Here is a 25,968-nt window from a genome sequence, read left to right on the forward strand (position 1 = left end):
GACAATGAGTGGCAGGTATGTGCATTTACTAAAACCCTACCTCAATAAAAATGGGTACTTTACAACTGCAAAAATCTAAGCCCTGATGGGGGAAGGTTTATTATCTACAGTGCTGCTAGAATCAGGCACAGCAGTACTGTATGCTTCTGAATATAAAAGCTCTATTCTTCAGTGAAGTCCTTTTTCTGTTAATGAGATTCACCCTAATGGGACCAAAAATTACTTTAAAAGACATTTCCTTTCTGCTTTTCAAGGGTTTTTTTCCAGTCCATTTGGACTGGATATCAAAGATAAGGGGAAATATTTCAATAGCAAGAGCTTTTATAATTAAGCTTTGTAGCCTACATAATGGAGATATGGCCAAATTCAAGTGAAAAATAATTACTGTTTTTCCAGCACTTGCCTCTGCTGCTGTGTCTCCCTTTTTTCTGTCTCTTCCATTTTTTCCTTCAAAACCACATCATCTGTTGTGACTTATGTATGGAAGACTTGCTCAGTTCAGCTCTTCCCCCTCATTTGTATTTTCCCCTGTGGTCTAGGAGGGAAGAGCTGTTCAATCTTAAACTATGCCCAGACCTCCTTTAAGGAGAGCACCTACACTTCTCAAAAGGAATTAGGTCCTTCCTGAAGGGAAGAACTCCAACAGCTCACTTCCTAGTGCCAGCTACCCCTTTAGATATGGAAATGGACAAATACAAAATACAGTGTGAGACACATCTGAAACACTTTGTAGTTGATGCTAAGATGGACATGATGTTTATTGTTTTCCAGTCTCCAGGAACTTGTCCCCACTGTGGAGCCTTTTAAAGCTCTCAGTGATTACAGTCAGCTGCTTCAGCAACTTTGGAGGTAGCCCATCTAGTGGCATTGAACCTGTGTGTATTTACAAATATGTCTACACTTCCCCCCCACCCACACTTCCCATCTCCAAGTTTGGAAAATGCTATTTATTTTTTATGACTTGTAACAGAGTCGTTAAGTACATTGATCTCCATAAGAAAAGCTCTATAAAACTGAGTGAGAGGAATAGAACTGCTTGAAGTTGATGCTTCAGCTGGTATTAGGGATGTCTTGGGAATATTATGGGAAGGCCTTTGCCTGTGATGACACTTGATGAGTATTTGGGATTGGAGGGGAAAACTTGTGCAAAGTGAGATTCACCAGAGTAAAGTTTTGAGAGGTCCCTTTTCTAATTTTCCCAGAAAATTTTTATACAGCCTTATAATTGAGCTGATTTCATAATAAAAGACCACAAGGCTCACCTTTAAAATGTTTATGACAAACAAGTGTTCACCTATTGCACGAGATGATGAGGTCCTGATCAATCCCATATGACTGATAATTTTAGCTGCCACAACTGTCTTTCTTTCCTTCATGTTTTCTACCTATCCACTAATCACCATCCATGTAATTTCTCTTTGAGCTTAGTGCAGTTTTTGCTGTTGACAAATTAATGGCTGATGACTAGGAACTATTTGACCTGTTTCTTCATTAACTTAGATCAAATCACATATGCAGTCATTTGTCATGCATCCGTTATCCTGTTTGGGAAGCCTTGTTTTGTATTTTTGCTCTGTGATGTATTCGGGCAGAAAATATTTGCAGGTCTGTTGGAGCTCCACAAAATAACTTTTGAATTAGATTAGTCTGTGGATGTCCAAGCTAAAAAGATCAGTATGTGCCTGTTTTGTCCAGCAAATACTAATATTTGTGGAGATACTGGTGACAAACAGTGAAACTTGCCCAATTCTACTGTGTAATTCAACTCCCTTTTTTTTCCCTGAGACACAAAATGTTCTTATTTTATGGGCAATATAAAACAAGGTTAGGGAACATTCCCCTGCTGTGACAAGAATTGGCCCTGTTTCTTCCCCAGTGCTTTTCCCCACTCGAACTGCTGATTTAGAGCATGCTGGAAAAGACTGTCTGATTCAGTTCTTGGTATACCGGACTGCATAGTTTTAAACTAAACCATTTGAATATGTGAAGATATCAATATGGTGATCATCCCTCAGAACATCTCAACATTAACTTTTGGTCACTTTAGATGTAGGCCTGTACAAAGGGTACATTAAATGATCACTTTTGTGGGGAATTAGCAATAGCCAGGCTAACATTGGACTTTGCAGGAAGACCAAAGGACTCTTCTGTTTTTACTTGAGACAGAGACACCCCAAAAATGTAGTATCTGCAACAAATAGTATTAGATTTCTTTATGTCAACCTTAGGTACCTAATAAAGCTTCTATTCTTCTCAGTGCAAGTTCAGCCTGTGCTAAGAGATCCACTGTGCATATTAAAGGTATTACTTATTAATTAACTACTTGCTCATAACATTACCAATGTATTTTGCAGAAGATAAACAATGCAAGATAGGTGCAAATTAGTAGGTATTTGCAAGACGCAAATATCTTAACTCTGCAAGATAGGTGCAAATACCACTAGAAAAATTATTAAAGAAAGGACCGTCTATGAAGATGTTGAATTCTGTTTCTCCTCTCCCTCTGCTGTGACCTTTGGCACGTTCACACCTTGCTCAGTATATTGCAGAAATGCCAGATCCACTTAGTGTGTGCCAGTTGTTTAGAATTCTCAAGCTGATGGCACAAGTTACTGCTCTGAAATGTTTTTGAGGAGAACATTTCTCAGGAAAATTTGGCCTGCCATGCTAGTCAAGTGGCAACAATTTTTTGGTTCTAGCAGGTTGTAGGTCGATGAGATTTGTTCCTGCAGAGGAAGAGGTAATGATCAGCTTGCATATCCTACCTTTCTCTAAATAAGGAGACTGAAGAACTGAACTGTAATTGGTATCCCCTGGAGAGTTGGCATCATCAGCACCTTTGAAGTGTTCAGTTCAAGAGACCTGGCAGATTTAGATACATACAGGTTGCCAACAAATGCAACAGGGCAGGATTTTCAGTCTGTTCATCAACATCTGTCAGAACTTCTGTGGGTGTTTCTCTGTGGGCATTCATTATTACGATATGTAACCACTCTTAAACTTGTTTTCATTGTAGTGAATGCCCTAAAAGAAAGCCAACTATTTCAAAACTATTTTCTTTCATGATCAGATTATATTATTTCAGGCTTGCCTACTTGCAGTGTGAGCCAATTGTTCTCTGTCCAGTTGCTCTGAACACATTTTTCTGCTAAGGTGCTAACTCTGATGTTCATTCCCTCTTCAGTATATCTCACATGTTACCATCTGTTCCAGTTGCTAGGCAGTTTATTTTGAGATCCTGACCTCTAAATATTCACTCCACATCCTAAAGTGCCTAATAAGTTGGTGGTAGTAGATAAAAAATATTACAGCTTCAGTTGGGATATTCCAAATGATTAATGAGCTGACCACAACGCAAGGGAGATGAAACTGTAATACATGCTTTCCATTATCTGCACCAGGATTGCTTCAGATGGCCTCTGACTGTGTCCTGAGATTACATGATTGCTGTAGTGAAAATTTCCCGGGAGTCATCCTTAACATTCCCTTTTTCTCTTCCCTTATGGTGGTTCTCTTAGAGGCTACTTGCTGTTTCAAAATACTTCTGTGTGACACCTTGAAAGAGGCTCATCTAAAGAAAGTAAGAATTCTAGAGGAAGTTGTGAATATTTACCATGAAAAGTAAAATACTGTTCTGGCATGTATGTGAATGTTCTGTACATGTATTTCTATACATATTCAACACAATTCAGTTGCACACAAAAGCTGGCTTATTAAATTGTCTAATAACTAATATTTGTTGAGAAGTGATTTTGTAATGCAACTTCTAGGGAAGATCTTCAAGATTAAGCTGCTATCTGGGTGGCATTTTATTTTGCTCTCTGCTTGGAATTATCTTGGATTGATTCTTTAGATTTTGTTTCTTACCACTCTGAGATTAAAGGGACTGTATTTAACTCTTTAGCTTTGCCACTCTTGAGTTATCAGGTCTTTCATACCATCCAAGATAAAAATCATAACCCTTGGCAGTTCACCTTGTGTGTTTTATGAATGCTACCTGAAAAGCAACATCTCATTTACAATTGGGATCAGGAGCTTTAGTAATTTCTGTATCAGCCAAGTATATCTAATAACACATAAACAACGTAAATTGTAAAACCAAGAAATATAGGTGAGTTATTTAATCTGAAAAATGTTGGGGGTGTGACTGCAGTGCTGTGAATCTCTGTGAATATTGCCCTGAGATTGGCTGTACTGGCACAAACAATATTTTCTTTCAAAACACATGTGGGCATGGAGGTTTATGGGATGGTGTCACCGGGAGCTTGGTGATACCTTGTGCCCAGCAGCCTCGTCTCCACTTTAGCTAAGAACCTTCATCTAGACATTAGCACTGCATGTTCTTAATGGCTTTAAGCTGAAGGAGGGTAGATTTAGTTTAAGTATTAGGAAGAAATTCTTTACTGTGAAGATGGTGAGGTGCTGGAAAAGTTGTTGTTCAGAGAAGTTGTTGATGACCCATCCCTGGAAGTGTTCTATGAAATTATTTGACCTCAGTGGGGATGAACTCGTAAGTTCATATCATTAAGGTTTTTGCTGGAGTGCGACCAGCATTCTTTAGGATTATATCCCATAGCTGAATCCTCTATGTCCAGAGTTCAGCTTACTGAAGGTGGCTGAGGAGGTTTAGGTTCTTCCTGGGCATGCTTGGCTTCCCAGCATGACTGCTGTGTGCTTAAATGAAAAGTTCCTATATTTTGATTTCTTACTCTGCCCAGAAGAAGTTTCTTCCTTTGAGGTCAGTACAGAATGCTGAGGAATATGAGGTGCCTTGCTTTCTGACCTTATGTAGGATTATGAAATTAAAAAATAGTGTCTCTCACACCATTTACTGCAAAAATCTCCTGTAGCAAGTCAGATGTTGTGAATCTAAAAATTTATTCATCATGGATATTTGCCTTTTCATTTTTTCCTTTTTTAATACTAGCAAAACAGAAAGGAAAATAAAACCTACAATTAAAATTAAGACCAGTTTCTGAAGCTGAAAGAGATATCACAATTGTAATATGTTAGAAGATTGCCTTGTTTTAGAGAAAGTGCTGATTAAGATCAAATTTGTCTTGAGTTTAAATTTTGATTGGACCTAAACTGAAGGGAGGAGGGTTTTATTTCAGACACTGCAAATGATGCATGTTAATATCTTCTGTTTATTGTCACTTGAAATTGCAGCATAGCTTTGAATTGCTGCCAAATCTACAGTTAAGACTCCCAAGTAATCACTATGATTATTCCAAGTCTTCATGGTAACAGTGGAAGAAGTCTGATACGCAAAGTACTGTAGCCTAAGCCATCAGAATCTTTTCATCCTTTGAGGCTCAGATTGTGATTCCACTCATAACAAGAATGGTTAGACATGCACACTGGCCAATCAGTCCTGAAAGGGAGATTACATAAATGGATTTAATTATGTTATTTTCAGATTTATTTGTTTTTTCTATTAACTCCTGCCTCCCTAACTTGTCCTGAAATGAGGAAAAGCATGACTTTTCTTTAGTTTTGGAATGGTTTAATTAATATGTTGGCATAAGGGAGTATTTTTTGTTTTTATTAGATTTTTTTTTTACTTTCCTCCTTGTTCACCTATTACAAATACTATTTTTACTCATTTTCATTACAATTCATCGTATTGTTTATCTCCTTGAAATATTTTTTCACCTGTGCTTAACTTGTAGGAGTTGTAGATTTACATCTGCTCTGAATGTATACACGTGTCAATGTGCTTTATTTAGCTGATGGGAGATTAAGTAGTGAGGTCAGAGATAACCAGCATAATATAAAATTTACAATTTACTAAAAAATATTAGGAGAGTCTCACGGGGGGACAGATTATATGTAAAAAATTGTTTAAAAGAAACTTAACTGAAATTTAGCTGTGCTTAAAATCTGTTCTGATTTTTGAATACACAGTTGTTCAGGGAAGTAGTTGTTTATTTTGAGTTAAAACCCTCAGCAATCACTGCTAGTCAGCTCTCCTGATAGTATGTCCCAGTTGCATCCCTTCATCAGTTGCTTGCAGGAAGGTTTTGCTACTTGTTCCACTTACAAAGTAAATAAAACTTGATATGGAAAGCATTTAATGTGGGTACAATATTTACTCTGGAGCATTTTCCTAAATAAGTAGTGTTAGCCAGCAGGCAAGTCTGAGCACCCGGTGTGTTAGCTGTGGGAAGGGAATCTGTATGCCTGATACATAATGATCAGTTTAAACTATTGAAATATAAATCAGAACACTGTGTGAAATTGAAAAATATTTCATTACATGAATTATGATGTGTGTGTGAATAAAAGAATAGTTAGGGACCCTGGCATATATGCTTAGAAATCTGCAATCTTTAGGCTGTTTTTCTTCTGATAGGTTTAACTTCAAAAGACATATAATATTTTTGAAGGACAGCATTAGCAAATATCACAGTGTGTTTGCATTTCATTATAGCTAGCATTTTTCTTTTGACTTCAGTTTCTAAAATTATGTTCTCTACAAGATGCTGTTGGATCTACATTATGAAATTTAGACATGCCTATATTTAAGCCTCATTAACAGTGAAAACCACTCCCAATGTTATGAATCTCATTCCTTTATTATTAGGAAGCCAATATTTTGGTATTTTTGCAAGTGTAAGATTTATAGGATCGGGGGAAAAAAAACAAACAAAAACAAAACAAAAAAAGAAAAACCAAAAAACCAAGACAATAGCACTGTAGTCCAGAGATTACTGCTCTGTACAACTGCAGTTTGTGTCTTTTCTGGAGTCTATTCCATACTGATTTGTTGTCTTGTACACTTTTTTAAAAATATTAACAGAACAGGATGAGTATAATGGTATTTACAGAAAGTGTTATTTGCACTAGAAGACTGTGTCCAAAGGTACAAAGCTTCCCATATGGAATTCCTACCGTACTGCTTCTAGTGGTACAACATGGAAGAGCTTCTACATGCTGCAACCTAAGCATGAGGCTCAGGACCATCTTTGTGCCAGCGTTCAGATGTGAGGACATGGCTGGACACAAGGCTCATCAGGAATTGTGGAGCTCACATTGCAGCCTTGCATGTGGACAGAACCTGATCCTTCTGTCTGTGTTCTGGTCATGAACCAACAGGAGTGAGCTTTATGTAGCTCTCTCAGCAGGCAGATAGATTGGATTTATCTATTTCCAGGTAAAATAGATATTTTGAGCCTGAGTTGCGGATGGGAATCTGGCAAGGAAAGTACAGATCTCCATGCTGGAGATAAGCATAAATGCTTCCTCACTCCATCTTGCGAGTGCAGCACATCACAACCACATTCCATTTCAGGTTGATGCCATGCCTTCTGCAGAAAACCTAATAAGTGTGTTACAAGAATCTTTGAATATTGTATCGAGGCCACCAGCAGCTACTGGTGGACTATAGATAGTAATAAATTGAACAGACCCTGTTTGAAGCACTTCCCAAGAGACAGGAAGCCATTGGATACAGTAGGACTAAGAGATGACCTTTGTTAAGGTGTCATTTACAGAGGCTTAAAAATGTTAGTTTCCTGTTCCTGCTCTTGGGTAAATTATATCATTAAAAAATTCAAGATTATAGCAACATAATGGGTTATTATGTTGCTCTTCTTACTGACCTAGTCACACAGTTGATGGAATTAGATTTGGCTTAATATATGCTTTAGTGTGGGATTTCAGCAGTGGACCATGAACCCTGAAGTATGTGCAATTCTCTCTCTTGTTCAACAGTGTACTTCAATATGTGCCCCATTTGAGGTATACAAAAGTCCTTCAGAAATTAGTGAAACTGTGTATGTGCTTCAAGTACAAGTGCACACGCTTAAGTAACCTGTCAAATTGGAGCATCTACAAATGTTGTATTTATAGTTTTTCCCCCAAGACCAATTGTAGTAAAAGCTCATACAGCTGTCATATCTGTATAATTCATTTAAAATTTCAAAATTTTAACTTCAGCTTTAATTCAAGAAAGTGACTGCATAAAAATTATACTGTTTTTTCTAATCTCTTTCCTTCTCTGTATTCACATTATTGTAATTCTGTTTGCATAACTCATTGCTATTTATCTCTGTAAGCAATTTACAGTCATTGTATCGCAGTGATCAGTATTCTGTGGTGTTTTCTGCAACATTTGCTGAATATTCTAAATGCATTTTGAGTTCAGGATTTTTTTTTTTTATTGTTTTTGTAGTGTGAGCTAGAGAGAGCCCAGCTGGACTATGAAAATCCATTTTGTTCGCAGGCTATCAGTTGATAAAGGCACATTTTTGAATGCCAAGTGGAGCTGTTTGATCTGGAAAGACAATCATAAATGTATCCTCATATTAGCAGTTTTAGAACCATGCTATAACATGCTGACCGGCTGCGAAAGGTGAAGAGGTTGAAAAGAGTCAAGTTCTGACTGAATTATGTGGGGAGAACTTTGTTGTTGAAAGCTTGACATGAAGGTCACACAAGGACACAGCTCAAGATATTACTTTGTTTGAGTCAAGACATAATTTGGACCTGAGAAAGAAATGCAAATAATTTATTGGCATATTTTTCTGCATCAAAGTGAATTGCCTTTTTATCTGAAATATGTCAGCGAGAGGAGAATGGTGAAGGAGTGGAGAGATATTAACTAGTTCTTTCTCCTGAGTCAGTCACCTAATATAATTATGGCAATGATTATTTTTACATTTAGTAGCCTCACTAGACAAAGAGGTGTATTTATACAGACATGTTAAAATGAGTCATTACTAGCTGGGGTTTTTTTTGTTAATCTGGAGATTTTCTCATCTGGCCTCATGAACCTTTCAAAAGCACCAAAATCCAAGGCATTCATTCTGAGTAGAGATGAGGAGCATGATCAATTTGGTGTAATTTGCAAGAGAAGTTATAGAATTTAACATTCATAGATTTGGTCAGGCAAGATTAATAAGATCTTGCAGTCCTTAACTCTTAGATACTTTTGAGTTTCTTGTCCACAGAATTTTGGTAGCTAAGGTATGTACAAAATGTGACATTTATACAAGAAAAATAGGGCTGTGTTTTCTGTTATAGAGACAACAGTCTTCTGAATGTATGTTGTTGGTTTTGTCTTTTAGATAATTCTTGTAAGTTCTTCCCACAATGACCGTGACCAAAGCCTTTTCATAAGCACAGATGAAGGAGCCACTTTCCAGAAACAACCCATTACTTTCTTTGTGGAAACCCTCCTTTTTCACCCAAAAGAAGAAGATAAAATACTTGCTTACACCAAGGAAGGCAAGGTAAAGCTTGAAGATACAGCATTTGTTTGAAATATAAGAGTTACTTTGTTAAGAAGACACAAAAACTTTTAGTATGCTGATTAGTGTTGGGTTTTGTGAAATACCAGTTGCTCAGAAGGGAATCATATAGTGGTTTTGAGCTTTATTTAAACATTATTATTTTCATGTCCAAATCTTTGTTTTTATGGTAATTTCAATCCTGGCATTTTCAGTTGATATGGATATTGGGAATATTTACCCTCCTGCATAATATAGTTAAATAATACTTCTGAAATGTGCTCCTCCCTAGAAAGTGAGCATAAAAAATTTATGGTATAGTAGAAAGTTAATGAAGCTGAAATAGTGCCTCCAAAGGCACTATTTTACATGCCATGTAAAATAAAGTTATACAAAATAAACTGCATACTTGTACAACAGAATAGGATTTGGGGAATCGGTAGAAATGTAGACTAATTGTCTCTCTTATGATGTGTTTATACCACTATCAGATTCAGGAGTTGTTTGTGTTCATAAATTTTGAACCGTTTTCAGATTTCTTCTGGTTAAATTGTAAAGTCATTTTTCTGGATAGGTTGGGCTAAGCACTGGGGGTGTGTAGCTCATCTCATCTCCTTTTCACAGTGCCAAAACTGCAGCTGCAAACTCGCTGTAATTCTGGTCCTGGTTGTGGTCTTGACTCACCTCCATCATTACTCCTGTTTTAAAGCGGTCAGACTTCACAGAAGGTGTATATTTAAGTGATGATGTTAGTCAGAGAAATTTGCATATGCTGCAGCCAAATACTGCACTGATTCCAGTGGTGTTAGATCATTCTTTGGGATATTTCCTGGGATATAAGTTAATAGCTGATCCCAAACCAATTCATGTTTACAGGCATTTGCAAATAATGATAGAACTAGAATAAAAAACAAACCAAACTAAGTCATAGATGATACTAAATATTTTACTTAGCTTCAATTTGATATTGTAACACAATTACAAATAACTTGAATACATATTATGTAAATAAAATACTTCAGGGAAACCTGAAGTAATAGAAAGTCTATGTTATGAAAACCTCTTTTTCAATTTGGCTTTTCTTCCTGATGGTAGATATAATTACTGAACTCTGCATAGTTACAGATTGGCAGAACATTGAAGTATAAGAGTCTGAAATGTATTGAAAAGCTGACCAGCCCAGAAGTAGCTGGAAGTATTTGTCAGAAGAGAGAAGGTGGCAGAAATACAAAATGAAGTATTTGGTTTGTGTTTTGATGAATTAAGCATGTTAGGGAGATTGTTGGGCATTTTAGGCTTGGATAGTCTTCTGAAAGGAGTGATGCTGTTATTTTCCGTGCTTAAATGTGACTGGACAAAAAACCCCTACAAAATATTCAACAAAAGATTGCTCTGCAGGAATAGCAGGAAGAGTTAGGTAATCTGATGGGCTTTTCTCAGGCTTTCAATATGACACTAAAAGGAGTCAACCACGAAGACTTACTTAACAAGTCCTACATCATTACCTAAGATGTGTATGAATGAAGGATGCCTTTGACTGTAACTGGGTCAGTAAACTGCTTACATTTTGTATAAAATCTGATTTACTTGGCCTAGAAGGGAGAGGAAGATAAAATGATGTTGGCATAGAAGGAGTTGAAAATCAGAATTGCCACTTGACACAAGAAAAGGTCTCTGTACTAAAATCAATGATCTTGGAGATAGTGTTGATCTGAAGTTGCCCTGAGGAGACAAATGTACTCTAGATTTTTGAGTTGAGTAACTTTACCTTTCCTAAAAGAAAGTAGTATCAGAACGTAAAACAATCTAAAACTCAGGAGAAAACATTACCTTCTATTACTCAAATGGTTTCTTACAAAGGCACTTTGGGGACTACAAGGAATACTGGACTAAGTCCTTCATATATAGCAATCAGCAAGGCTTCTTTGTCTACTGCATCATCATGGCCTTTTTCACAACTTTTGATTCTATTTAGGGCTCATTTCATAGTGCAAAATATACGTTGTTCATTCATTCAGAACCCTAGATTCTGTTTAAATAGAGCTCCAACCTCTAGCTGACACTATAAATTAATGCAAATCCAGTCAATGTTGTTGGATTAATCCATTTACTGCCTCAAATCTATATGCTCTTTTTCTGGCTACTCCTCAGTTATAATGAAGAACAATCAGCTGTTCGCTGAGTCTACATAAATGTTTCTAGATGTTTTTTAAACCTCGTCAGGGATGCTGTAGATTTTAATTGTTCATTTGGAAGCTGAAAGGATGAAAAAATGGCAGGACATAAAAGTATTTCCAATTTTTTTTTTTAAATATGATTCCTCACATTTAATACATGCGTGGTAATAAACAGAATTACAAGATCTATTAGATGTATTTGCTGAAGCCAAAGATTTTAACTGTTCACTGATATAACTGTTTTCACCCTGTGTCTGATCTCATTTAGTAGTTTTATCATATGTCCCTGTGGAAAAACAGAATACATGGGTCACTTTTTTTTGCTATAGATAGTTCAATATGCACATAAGTTAGTTACATGTTACTTTTTTATTTATTTCAAACACTGTGTCAGTTAAAATTTTGTTTCAGTTTGAATATGACTTATTAGTCCTACTTTTCTCTCCCTTACAGTAAGATTACCAGAGCTTCCCCTGCAGAAAGCCAAACTGTTCATTCATAAGCTCTCAGACTTTGATCTTAAATGTGTGTGTAAGGAGGTAGTTTGGGTTTGGGGGTGGGAGGAATGTGTGTTTGATTTAGTATTTTTTGGCCCCTACTATACAGGCAACTGTTCTAAAGGCAAGAATCTTCTCTCATTTTCTTCTGAAATTCATTGATGACAAAACTATATCCCTTTGTTCACGTGCCAGTGTTGTCCTTTATCCTAAAGAGCATTTTGCTCTCTTGCCGGGAACCTCTGAATTCTTGGCTTTCTTTGCAGCTTAGATACCAGGGTTAGGGTAGTACATTAAGTGATCATCTCTCCCAGATTTAAGCAGTCTGCTTATCTGAGGCAGGTAACTCGATGAGCGGGGACCTTTTAGAAAGATGGTATAACCAATGCTTATCTTTTCTGTATTGCCTGTGGTGACAAATGTTTGAAGAAGTAAGCTTAGGTTCTTCATCCTGTACAGTCTAGCCCATTCAAAGCCTGCATTTGTCCCTCCCAGGAGGTTGCTCAGAGGAATATGCTATAAAATACCCTGGTTGCATCAAATCCTAACCCACATAATAAAGCTAATACCAGAAATGTAGGCAAATCAGGAGCCTGGCTCTGCAGCCCCATCATTTAGCTCTGAGGATGAAGAGTTCTTGGTCCTTGATCATTTCTCTGTGCACTGACTGGGTCAATGCTAAAGTAAGCAATCTGAATCCTCGTTGTAGTTTCCTACTCTTAACTGTGGTCTACCAGCTGTAATTGAGTGTGGAATGGAAGAAAGCCATTGGAAATGCAGAAATACTCTTTTATCTCTGGGAAATACTCTTTTCTCTCTAGTTTGAACTTCAGTAAATTTACCCATAGAGTTTGTGCTAAGTTACCTCAACCTTTATCTTTATATATGTTAATATTGCTGGGTTTCTGTAGTAGAACATAATACATAACAGTGGGGTTTATTTCATCTCTTGTCATTGAACCTGTCATTTTAAAACAAAAGCATTCCTTACTAGTCCTTATAAGACACTTTCCCCCAGAACAATCAGTGTCTGAACTGGTGACTTATTCCCACACCAGAGAAGAAGAGTTTTACTTGCCTTTTTTTCCTTATTAGAGATATCAAGAGAAAACCCATCTTATGTAAATTGGATCAAATAAGAAATGCATGCAGACAGCGGGGGGCTTTAAATCTATCTTACTAGAAGTCTGGTAGAAGCTTCCTATTTTAACTAGAGGAAACATAATGAAGGCAAATGCTAAAGGAGGGAGATTTTTGAATAGCTATTTTATATCCTGCTTTAATCTGGGGGAAAACAACTTTCATCTGCACGCTATATCCATCGATATCATTAGCATTTGTTTTTTTACCAGGGGTGAATTATTCATATGGAAGGTGGAGCTGGAGTCCTCCCTGTCCAGGCCATCTTCTGCCTCTCTGCTGAGGGAACACTTCTCATGGGCCACAAATTGGTATCCATGAAACAATCCCTTAAGTACATCTCTCCTCATCAAATCTCCTAAGCATTTCTCTAATATCTTTTGGTCCTATTTTAGCAGAGTTTTAAATCCACCGACTTCCTGGCTTAGTATTTTTGATGGCTTAAAGGGAACATTTTTTCTTTTTTGGTCAATGAATGGGAAGAGAAGTGCCCTTCTACCATCCCTCTTGAGTAACCATGATGATGTAAAAAAGAATTTGACCCCAGCTGAACTGTGAATTTTTTTAATGGTAAATAAGAAAACATTGTCACAGAGTTTTTTTAAATTATAGATTATATTTCAAAAGATTTTCTCCATGAAAGGTTGTTACTCTGAAAAATATTGTACAGAGTTCCTGGTAATGTTTTTGGTTTTTTGTTTTATTTTAATTGGTGTACAATCTTTCATTTAATAGAGACATAGGATCTGTCTTTGAAGATGTATATTAGCAGTTTCCTATCATCTCATTTTTTTCTTTTTTTCCCTTTTTTAGGTCTATGTATCTACTGACTTGGGGAAAAAATGGATCCTTCTGCAGGAACGAGTTTCTAAAGATCATATATTTTGGTAAGAAGTCTGTTATTTTCCAAATAATAAAATGAAGAGCAAAAGTATTTCATTCTAATCAAGAAAGATGTTTCCAGAGATACTAGTGGGACAGTATGAGCCCTGGCATCTTTTGCAGATTATGTTGGTGTTTCTGTGTCCTCTATTGCAAATTCATACCAGTGATCATACCAGATATCATCACATGGAAGGGTTATAGGTCTGGATCTGTGGAGACCAAGATGTAAAGAAAGCTGGAATATTGAATGAAACTGCTCTGCATTTACTGGTGAAACTGATCTTTAGAAAGAAGAGCAGTCTTTTTGCAGAGAAAAATCTATAACATTTTTTTAAGAGAGATTGGATCATATGTATTAACTGGAGTCATATAAACACTTGCACTAATAAGGAAACTGGTGAAAAATATTTGTCCTTTAATCAGGACACATATATCAAATTATTTCATTTTCAGCTTAAATATTGTGCAGTCTCACTAAATGTTTAAGAAGTGATTTAAACAGGTTGACAAAATGTTTGAAAAATAAGTCAATGCCCTTTTTTTAACAAATGAAATTAATTTGAAAAGTGTATAGTTTCTCTTACACCAAAATTAAACTTTTGATAGTGTTTTAATTAGTTTACTTTTAAAATTGGTCCATCTCACACTCAATTGCCCCTTTCACATTTTACTTCATTGCGTAAGTATGTATTTTTTGTTACAAGAATAAGTTATAATCTTCTAGACACTTGCATTTCCTAAATGACTTATTTTAGTTCAGGTCTCTTAAGTACCATGCGAAAGATTAAAATAATTGTTAAGGAGTAACACCATGGGTCATGTCCAGTTTATAATCAATTTTTCTCTAACAAGATTATATAGGATGTAAATCATGAGGGCATGTGGTTATCTGTCTTTAATAATTTCTTTTTATAAATGCATTAAGTCTGAAAACAAATAAAGTCATTAACAGGTAGAAATAAAAGTGGAAGCCTCTCTCTCATATACTTGTTTATTGGTGTTTTTCTTCCCTGACACTTAGCATACTTAAATTATGAAAAATATAGCAAACCATTGAAATATGTGTCAGTTTTTCTCCAACTCAATCTGTCATTGTTCTCTGTATCTCAGGATTAAAACCAGAAAGTACACATTTAATTAGAAGTCTGTATTTTGCTGTTTCAGAATTCTTACGTTTCCTTATATCATTCAGATACAATCAGGAAAGTGTCCTGTATCTTTGATAGGAATAATTCCAATGTAGTACTTCAAAGTCGTGGTTGTTCATAAATGTCGCATTCTTCACAGATAGGAATAATAAATTCTAAGAGTCTGTACATTTATAGGCATTAGATATATTTTCTAGGCTCTTGTTTTCCTCTTTTATATGTATAGGCCATACTGATTTCTNCTCTTGCTGATACTGGCTGGTTGTGCCAGGAACATTTGACTGGGCAGATCCTTAGCAGATGTTTTTTCTTTGATTTCAATTGAGCTTTACCACTGATGTCAATTATATAGCCTAAGATTTTTATTGCAGTCTAGTAGCTACAAATATTATCAGTCATAATATTTTCATGTGTTTTGTAAAAACAATTTTTTTCCTGTGCTTGCAGAAGCAGCCAAATCTTCATGCGCTTCATGAAAAAGCTTTTTTTTTTTACTCCATGAAAATATAAATACAATTAATTTAATGGAATATGATATGTATCTGTATTAAGGGGAGGTCAGTAGAGACAGAGTATTTGAAATATTTACATTCAGATCTTATACTGTAGGTTTGTAAGTAATATATTAATACCATCTTCTGGGGTTTATTTGCTTTTCAATTGTTCTCGATCATTTCTTAAATAGCTTTGCAGATTTAATATGTGGAATTTGATTTTTCATGGTAGTGGAACTAATGAAAATATTATTGGTGTCAATGGAAAGTGTATTATACTATCTCTAATTTAGGAGCACAGGATATTTGCTTCCTATCTGTGATACAGTGTGCTCTTTTCTAACAGCATCCTAGCTGTTTTCCCTATTTGTTTCATTTATTCTTTTGGAAAAGGAAGTTGACTAATCCTTCATAGGAGTTTACCTTCTCTTAGCATCTTAGAAGGCAAAGCAGGCTTCCCAGAGAGGTGGTTGATGCCCCAAGCCTGTTCAACAGGCATTTGAACAACACCATTAACAACATGCTTTAACTTTTGATCAGTGCTGAATAGGTCAGGTAATGGGACTCTATGGTTATTGTAGGTGCCTTCCAACTGAAAAAGTTTATTCTATTCTAAAAACAAAAGCACTGTAAGGCAAAAGTATGAAAGGCAGATTTGCAACTAAAGATAAAATAAGATACTAAGTACACTGTGATTAAAAAAAATTAATTATTTTGTGTCAATGTTTAGAATATATTTCTTTTTTTTTGTGTAAATATTAATTAGGAAGATTAAAATCCCCCCCTTTTTTAACACTGAATGTTTTAATGTTATTTTTTTTCAATTTTGAGAAGATTCTTTTTCTGTAAAATTAAGAAACTTTGATTGCTGTGACCAGTTTTACTTCAGCATACAAACTCCACTGGCGCCAGTTTGACAATTTCTGTTTAAGGGATGTTATAATACCCCTCATTTATAAATACCTTTTCCGGTTCTTGATGCATTTTTAGGAGGGAATGCAAAGAGATACGACCTATTCCAGCCAAACATTAAACACCCACCTATCACATGGTATATAACTGGGTTTGTATACGAAACCCATTTTAAAAAAAGAGTGGTTATTATGTGGAAGAAGAAAGAGTAGTGCAGTTTGGCATTCCTCTGGCTCTGCTGCTATTCTTCTCAGTCTCCAAGGCTTATGCACCATTGAGAAATCCTTTTGATTTCTCAAAATAGAACTTAGTAATACATAAGCAAAGAATAGATTGTGAATCAGCTGTCTACATCAGCACTAATATACGCCGGGACAGTAAGTAATGAATTGGTAATTACCAGAGAATTAGGCCTGACACATTTCTTTTATGACTCTGTCTAGAGCCTTAGGAATGCTTTATCCCCAGCTCACTAGGATATGTGGATCCTATGCTATGGGTATCTGTTACTCTTATTTTTAGCTGCAGGTTCTCTATTTTCATGAAAGGTGAGAACACAAAAATAAAAAATGATGAGTTTATTTGGGTAGAGCAGTCGTTCTCAGGAGACCAAAGTTCCGTTCTCATCCTGAAATCCCATATGGATAATCCCTCACGGCCATACCCGTTTATGTCAAGCGTAGTGGGTTCCTGGCTATTCAAGTGTCAGGTGAAAGAGGGGATTTCAGTGATGTTATGTCCCGAAGGAGAGAAATGCAAAGAGGATTTCACTGAGCCTTTAGCATTGAATTTCATGTGAGAGGCTCTTGTGTGGGAAGCCAAGAATCTGTGTGGGCAGTTATTCTTAAGTTTGACTTAATCACTTGCAATGGGTTTAGTTTCTGTTTCTGTCTGTGTGATGATGTGTGTGACTTATTTGATTTATGTGGCAAGCTTTGGTAGCAGGAGAGTTCAGGACTCCTGTGAGAAGAGACCCGGAGCTGTCTCTGTGTGAGACAGGGCCAGTTCCAGCTGGCTCCAAGAGGGACACGCTGCTGGCCCAAGCTGAACCTGTGAGTGATGCTGGTATTGCCTCTGTGATAACCTGTGTAAGAAAGCGTAAAAAATGCGCAACAGTTGTGAGAGAAAGGAGTGAGAATATGTGAGATGAACAGCCCTGCAGACACCTAGGTCAGTGAAGAAGAGGGGGGAGGAGGTGCTCCAGTGGCCAGAGTACAGGTTCCCCTGCAGCCCTTGGTGAAGGCCATGATGAAGCAGGCTGTCACCCTGCAGCCCATGGTGGTCCATGGTGGAGCAGATGAATGCCCGAGGTAGACTGGGGAACCCCACACTGGAAGAGGCTCCTGGCAGGACCTGTGGAGAGAGCCACACTGGAGCAGGTTTGGTGGCAGGACTTGTGACCCACAGGGGACTCACACTGGAGCAGCCTGTTCCTGAAGGACTGCATCCTGTGGGAGGTACCCATGATGGAGCAGGGGAAGAGTGTGAGGAGTCCTCCCCCTGAGAAGGAAGTAGCAGCAGAGACATGGTGTCTAAAAAACCATATGCATAAGAAAGGGCTCCGCAGTATCCTTCAGGAGGTCAAATACAGGCCCAAATGGAAATATAGGTACCCTGATTTCCCCCTGTTTCTCACTTTGTTTTATTAAATGCAACTTTACAACATAACTGAGGTTAGACATACACAAAGGCTGCACCGGGGTGGTGGCAATTCCACCTCTGTGCCACCAATAGCAGCTTTCTTGCTGCTTTTCTTCTGCAGGATTAGTGCTCAACTGTTGGTGATCCAGTGATTTAAGAAACGGAAAACTAATCCCTCAAAAAAGTTCTAAAATTACATTCTGCAGGCCTAGTTTTCCCAAGAGGCTCAATGTGGTGCCAGACAAGCCCAAGGGAGATAATGGAACCTTATGTTCACAGGAAAGGGAAGAAGCATATTGAGGTTACCTGTATTTGCAGCACCCTGCAATCAAGTCAGGCTATTTTAATTCTGAAGTGTTATAACCACGCCATTACATGATCTGAAGTGCTGGTATGTATTGCACTTGCTTTATCCAGCACAGTATACTTGGTCAAGAAATATTTCTTTTCCTAGAGGAAGATTTGTCTGATCTAAAAGTTAGTCTGAATTTCATTGGAAAACTCAGTGGTTGAATGCAAAACACTAAAACAACATAAACCAGAAAACCCTGAATTTACCTAAACAAAACAGCTAAATAAAGAAATGGTCCCAGACTGCTGAGGTGTGAACATTTTCATTGCAAAGTACTGTGAGAAAAAGAGTGGGGGAATTTTAACCAAACCAAAAACCCTACTGAAATTGAGAAAAATAGATAGTTCCTGAGAAAGTGCTTGTTTTGTTGGGGGAAAAAAAATTATGCTGAAATGTCAACCAAAAAGGAAGAAACTGCCAGATTATTAGGGTCTATTGCATCTCTGCTTTATAAGACAGAAAAAGTCCTATCCTAAAGCCAGCCAGGTAACTGTAAAATTGTGCTTGTGAATGGATGTGTGGACACAGTCCTCACACTGGTACAATGCATTTGTGTTCTGTTAGTAGCAATTTCGTAAATGAATGTGCAAAAAAATGTTGTTTTGCATTTCTCCCTCAATATGAAAAAAACATGTAATTGAGCTTTCTGTTGAAGTGGATCATATGCTGTTTGTGTCCCTGTATGTACCTTGTTTGCCCTTCATTTTAAGAAAGGTGTATCGTGAGCAGAGGGACCTAGATTGTGTTTAGCCTGCAGAGTATCATACAACTTTCTCTTTGGTTCTTGATTTAAGCACAAGTGAAATAACAGTATTATCTTTTAAGTGCTGTTGGCAGAGGAGTCCACTGAAATGAGATTAGTTTATTCTTCAGGGATATAGCTTCAAATTTTCTATATTAGTTATACTCTCTTCTGAAGATTTTCCTAGCTGCTGTAATAGATTTGGCCTTTTTTTCAATAAAAGAAGAAAGGGCTATTCCTAAGTGTTTGTAAAGCTGGATAAAGGGACTTTGGAGTTCAGAAACTGCTCAGTAGCTGACATTCAAAAGTAGACTTTGAGGGTGTAATGTCTTCATTGAGTAAACAGAGTCTCTGCTGTTAGAGTTCATCAGTACAATTAGAATAATGAAAAACACAAGTCGTAGTTTTTAAATATTCTGCTTAATTTGTGCCTTTTGGAATGCATGCACGTAGAGCATGCATCTCAACTCCGGAGGTGCACCACCACTCACTTAGACTTGGGTAAAGTTAGACATCTACAGGTATAGCTTAGTGATTATTCCTTTTGGCAGTCTACTGACTTACATCTTTGCAGGGTTGCCTTTAGATTAGACAGTTCCCAATGCAAGTTCAATGGGACAAAGTAGAAGCAAGACTGGGGACACAGAGTGGAGTGATATAATCTAGTAGAGCACTGAGAAGAAATGCTTGTCAAACTGCAGTATGGACCTGTCATCCTAAACCTTCTTTATAGTCAGTGGACACTGTGGGAGGTGATCCAGCTGGCTTAGGAATAAAGGAGTTGCCTTTTAGAGGTAACTTTGCCTGGATAGTAAAGGATAATTTTAAAAAAGGGGTAGGGGAAATGTCTGAACTTCAGGTGGAAAGAGGTATTATTTTGCTGGCTGGCTTAAGGAAAAAACCCTTTCTTGTGAGTTATTGAAATCTACTCAAATAAAAGTCTAAAGAAGAAACGTAGTCTGGGTTGGAAAGTTTTGTTCTGAAATGTTAGTTAAAACAGATCAGCTACATCTTCTTGCTCTAATACATTACACTGGAAACAAGATTAGAATCTACTTGTGTCAGCTGCCACTGTTACGAGGAGCACAGTAGAAGGGAGATCATTGTAATTCTGGTCTGTTAAAAGAATGATGAGAAGGCAAAGATATTGACAGATACCTCAAACTTTGTTTATGAAATCATGTGTGATATATAATAGATACAAGAGGTAATTTCGGAAATACCCAAAAACTTCCTTTTCATTATTGATACTTGTTAGCATGTCAAGCTGAGCCTTAGAAAATTCAACCTAAAAATTTCCGTGGTTCAGCTGCATGAGGTACAACACAAAAAGTAAAATATTCAGCAAACATTTTTTTCCCTCAAATTGCTGACTGCAGAGTTGATAACAGGTTTGATTTGGTGTTGTGGATATCTAGAAAGATAGATAACAGCACACACAGCAAAAAAGTTCACACATCCCTTTCCTCTGCTTATATATATTCTTATCATACCTCACTGATTCTGAAATGTTATCTGACCTACTGTATTGCCTCCAAAATGCTAAAATAGTTTGTGTTTGAGAGACCATATTCTTATTAAATACAAGATTTTTCCATGCATTTATTAAAAAAAAAAAATCCCACTGAAGTTTCCATGACATCTTATGGCTTGGAGAGGCTTATCCCTCACCCTCCCCATCCTTTTTTGTACTGATCATTTATCTTATTAGGGGAAAACAGCATATGTGATTATTTCTGGGTTTTATGCAGCAGTGGAAATCATCCAGTCTTGTCCCCCTGGACTGTGTTCCCAAGGAGCCACCAGTTACTGAGTCTGAGTTTTAGCTGCCCCTCATAAATTAATGCTATTAAAATAATTAAGCAATGATGTAATTTCAATCCAAAGTATAGCTTTATTGCATTTGATTGTTAATAATTGTATCAAAATTATCATTTTCTCTTAAGTATCTTAATGGGTTTTTTTAATATCTGCATCCAGCTGCACTTTATCACTCAATGTGTCTCCTTTGCCTGTCTTCAACTCACATCTCCTGACTCGATGGACTCTTGCCATGCCAGTGAAGAGCCTTGGGAAGAGTGATGTGACTCTGGGAGTGGGGCTGGATTCTGCCTCACTTAGTGACACACAAATGTCAGCTGAAACCTTTCTCTGCAGAATCTGCCTGACTAATGACAATAGAAGGGCCAGAAAAAAGCACAGCTGGGCCTGCCATTCCCAGGCTGGGATGGAAGCCCTGAGGGTAGAAAACTCATCTTTTGGCTGAGCATATTTGACATGAGAGATATTAGGAGAAAATCAGCCTGTATTCCCATTATAGCTTTTCAGAGTTAAACTGCACCTTGATCAATTCTGTCTGAAATTCCTTCTCAGGATGTTTTTCTCGAAATTATTCTTCACTTTCTTTGTCAAAGCGGAATCTACTCTTCTCTCGAGTATACTAACCAAAGATGTATCAATTTGTTATGGAAACTGTGTGTCAAGTTTAAGATAACTCTAGTAAGAAAGGAATCTTAAGTGTTTTTTAGCATTAAATCTGCTTTTTAGTCTCAAATGTCAAATGTAATTGTAAAAAGATGCTATAGTGCTTGCCAGAGCCTGTGACTGTGTGCATATCTCTGTGTGTACATATATCAATTCATTATTATGAAGGATTTTTTCCAATTTCATACCTTTTTCTGGTTGGTTTTTTTTTTTTTCAATTTACCCTATTTTTATCCGTAGGTTAGTAAAAGAGATTCTAAAGAAATTTAAGGAAAACATTGTCAAGTACAGAAAAAATAATTTCCTTCTAGATGTTAGTAATGGGACATTATAAATGGGGTTTATTTCAATTTCCCAACTAGAATGTTGAAGCTGGTTAGTATGAAAGCCTCTCTTTTCTTCCATCCACATAATTACTATTCTGTAGCTGGCTCTACATAATTTGATTATATTATGTTCTCAGGGCCGTTGCTGGAGTTGATGCAGACCCTGATTTAGTTCATATGGAAATCCAGGACCCCAGTGGAGGTATGCAAATGAAAATGTTATCAATTGATACCCTAGTGTATAGTAATTTCTCTTTGTTTTAGGGGTACTTGTTTTTAAAACTAGTCAGAAGAGAAATTGTACAAGTCAGATGCTTTCTCTGTTTATATGTAGTCAGCAAAACTGCCCTGTTATATAAAAATATAGTATAATTTAAAATCTACTTGTTTTCCCCTGTAAGATGAGTTGACGTCAAGATCTTATGCTCTGTTGAAAATGTCCATTAATGGTGCAATTTATTCTGGCAGTTAAACATTGAACAGTTTTTCCCAATTTGCAAATAAAACTGGCAATGCAGTGTTAGTGCTGGGTAAGTGTCTGTTTATGTGAATCATTGCATATGTCAGGTCTACTGCACTAACCACCAGCTCCCAGAAATTCCTCATGTTACAGTATCCAGTATACTTTGAGTCTTCAAAAGGAAAATAAATGAAAAAGCAGACTGGTAGTCAGGATGTGCTGTACTGAAGAGTCACCATGATTCCAAAATCTGGTGTAGTTTCTTGTTACCAATTGTACTCTTTAAAGGTAATGTAATTCCTTGAATCTGATTATCTAAGTTCCTGTGCAATCTTAAAAATGAGTTGTAAAGAATGTGCAGTTTAATTTATCCCAATCCTGTAACTTTTCTTCGTTTCAGCCCTATCAAAAAAATCAAAGTTGCCATGTTAAAAGCTGGATGAGAGTTTCTAAATATTTTAGAAGCGAGATTTCTGAGACACAGTGACAGCTCCCTCAGCTGCTTTCTTTAGAGACAGTGTAAAAAGATTTTTTAGGACCTGAATGGAAAGGTTTGTTTGGGTTTTTTATTTAACAGAAGCAGCAGAAAAAGAATAATGACATATTTCTTGGCTGGGTTCTCAACAAACTGACTTTTTGCACTTATGGTCAGTACAAGCATTGCCATTGATTTTAATGGAAACAACATCTTTGTTGTTTCTTCACCTATCTGATGAAGAGCTATAACTGTTGTGATGTGAATTATGAATATCTGCAAGACTTTTAGATGGTCCATTGCTGCACTTGGTCAAATGTCCTGGTAGTGATGATTTGGATATAATCAGGAGAACTTGAATTGACTCTAAATACATTCAGATTTTAAAAAAAATAATCGTATCCAGTATACTGGTTTGGCCTTGTCTAATTAAAAGTCATTAAGTGTGGAATGCATTTCCTATCGCACTGCAAAAGTAGTGAAGGACATGGGGGTGCATTGTTTGCTCTCCCTTGTGCTGTACATGGAGCATGGGTAGAATTAGTGATCTGGACACAAGACTGTGTATATAACATTTTCCTCACTGTGCTTGGAAAAGTCACTCAAGTACTTTGTGCTCAGAAGCTTGTGACGGAAGGTGAACTGTACAAGAGCTTGAATCTAGGAGAAGGTCTTTAAGCCACAACTGGTGTAAGATACAATTGTTGGCTCTGCTCTCTCTGATAAGAGCAGATTGTATCAAAGATGCAGTGGTGCTCTTCTAAGAACCGAGGTAGAGAGGATAGTCCTTGCTAACTGGAGAGGAAGAGAAAGGCTGCAGCCTCCACTGATTATAAATCAGTCCAGGCTTTTTCAGCAAAGTATTAATTATGAATATAGAAATTCTGCCCCAACAGAGCAGTTCCAATAGCATGTTAATAGTGTCTCTGCACATTCGTACAGAGCTTTGAAAATAGTCTTTAAAATTCTGCACACTGTCTATTAAACGAAGTCTGATTCTTTTCTCATTCATCACAATTTTATACTGGGGTTGATCTATTGATTTCAGTTATGTTGTGTCAGGCTGCCATTTCTCCAAGTGAATAATTTGGCTCTGTGCATAGGTTAAGTGAGAAAAGAGGTTCCTTCTATTATCCCCACCCATGAATGGCTCATTCATCTAACCTTTAATCTCTCTGGACCAGCAACATTTGGATAATAACAGGCTGCCTCCAGGGAATGATCTGAACTGTAAGCAGTTAATATATTCTCAGTACATTGGAGATTGAAAAACTGTTGTATGAGGGTTTAATATAATAATTCTACAACTAACTCACCTGGCAAAGGCAGCATTTTTTCTACACGAATAACATTTAATACTGCTTGCTTCTTTTTCCCTTGATAGCCCTGTCATATGTTTCTGTCTGTCTTCCCTCAGGTTATCGCTACATCACTTGCCAGATTCAAAATTGTTCTGATAAGACAATGACAGTCCCATTTGCTGGTAGTACTGATCGGGATTCCCTGACTGTGCAGGATGACTACATATTTCTGCAGGTACTTTCACTTTCGGGAGACATAGCTTATTCTTGAATCAAAATAATTTTAAATAGTGCAGCAACACTGTAAGGAGCAGGGAGAAACCTGTTCCAGAGTATAAATGATGATTTATGAATTTTTATGGGGAACAAAGCATTCTTTTATCATTAAAAAAAAAAAAAAGAAAAAAAAGGCATCTTTAGTTTGTGCAACCAGTTTTCCTTTAACTATATGAAAATTTCCAAGCAGATTGTATGGTTCAAAGTTACTTTCTATAAATACACTTGTGTGTTAAGCAAAATGCAACCCTTTTGTTCTTATGCTTACAATATCTTCTGGTTCCTGATAAAAGCATCTGAGGACAACCACTGACAGACTGATTGCACAGCTTCTTCATAAGGATTCTCCTCTGAAGAGGTTTTGCCAGGAAAGAACTTACATGGCTGTGCTTAGGAAGCAAAAGAGTGGAATAGTCATAGCTGGGATCTTGGAGCAAACTAGTATAGAATCGTAGAATGATTTAGGTTGGAAAAGACCCTTAAGAATGAGTCCAACCGTAAACCTAACACTGCCAAGTCCACCACTAAACCATGGCCCTAAATGCCACGTCTACAACTCATGGTGGTCCAAATTACATTGGGGTTATTTCATTCCCAAACTACAGGGCCTGTGTGCAGAAATATGGGCTGGAACTTTGTCAGGCTTATGGCACCAGTACAGCTCAGGCACACTTGAAAACTTTGTTCTATGTGCTTGGCACGGGTTGTGATTTGAATCTATCAAAGCTGCAAATTTCTCAAAAAACCGTTATGTCCTCCTTGTTTTGTTAGATTTTACTGGGGAAGTTACTTGTGCTTTCCTCAGTGGTTGGCTATCATTTTTCCCCTAGTTTGATATGATTTGTTTGCTGCAAGGCTTGTCTATTCATTGACTTTTGCAAGAAAGCAGTATTTTGTGACAATGGATAGGTCTCCCCACCACTGCCTCAGTGTGCTGTCAGAATGGCTTCCTTGCAGCTTTCCCTCCTTGGGGCTCTACCACAAAGACCTGTAAATTAGTAGGGACACAAAGGATCTGTCCTCCTCTTGTTTGGCGGAGTGGTTTCAAAAGCCTGCATGGCTTAGAACAATTAGCACTACGAGGAAACAGAAAAAATGGCTTTGGGAAAGAATTTTTGGATTAAAGTAGGCATTTTTCATAACAGATCTAGCACTCATAGCACTCATTTTGCTCAAAGGTATTATTATCTGTGCCCCCCAGGCACACTCTAAAATCCATTCCATGGTGTGTAGACAGAGAGAACTGTTTCTCACCATGTGAACTTACAGGCTGCTGTGCTCAGCAAAACACTGGCTTCTTCCTCATCAAGCATTTTGTTTTGCTGAATGCCTTGTACAACTGCATCTTTAGCTGTTATTCCATCTCATGCCAGGCATAAGCAGACACAAAATGGAAGTGTAATGTGGAAATGTACATGTAAGTAA

At 37.1% G+C, this 25,968-nt stretch overlaps 1 protein-coding gene across 5 annotated transcripts in view; it reads left to right on the forward strand.

Annotated features, from left to right (window-relative positions):
• SORCS2 (sortilin related VPS10 domain containing receptor 2) overlaps positions 1-25,968 on the forward strand; it is a 600,944-nt gene that overhangs the window by 475,389 nt on the left and 99,587 nt on the right. For all 5 annotated transcript variants that reach the window (XM_017828054.1, XM_017828052.1, XM_017828051.1 and 2 more), the window contains exons 4-7: positions 9,072-9,236; positions 13,861-13,934; positions 22,169-22,233; positions 24,384-24,502. In XM_017828054.1, coding sequence (XP_017683543.1) covers positions 9,072-9,236; positions 13,861-13,934; positions 22,169-22,233; positions 24,384-24,502 — 423 coding nt within the window. The remainder of the gene's footprint in view (positions 1-9,071; positions 9,237-13,860; positions 13,935-22,168; positions 22,234-24,383; positions 24,503-25,968) is intronic.

This window comes from Lepidothrix coronata, unplaced genomic scaffold (genome assembly GCF_001604755.1).
Source record: "Lepidothrix coronata isolate B3197 unplaced genomic scaffold, Lepidothrix_coronata-1.0 Scaffold145, whole genome shotgun sequence".
NCBI classification, from domain to species: Eukaryota; Metazoa; Chordata; class Aves; order Passeriformes; family Pipridae; genus Lepidothrix; species Lepidothrix coronata.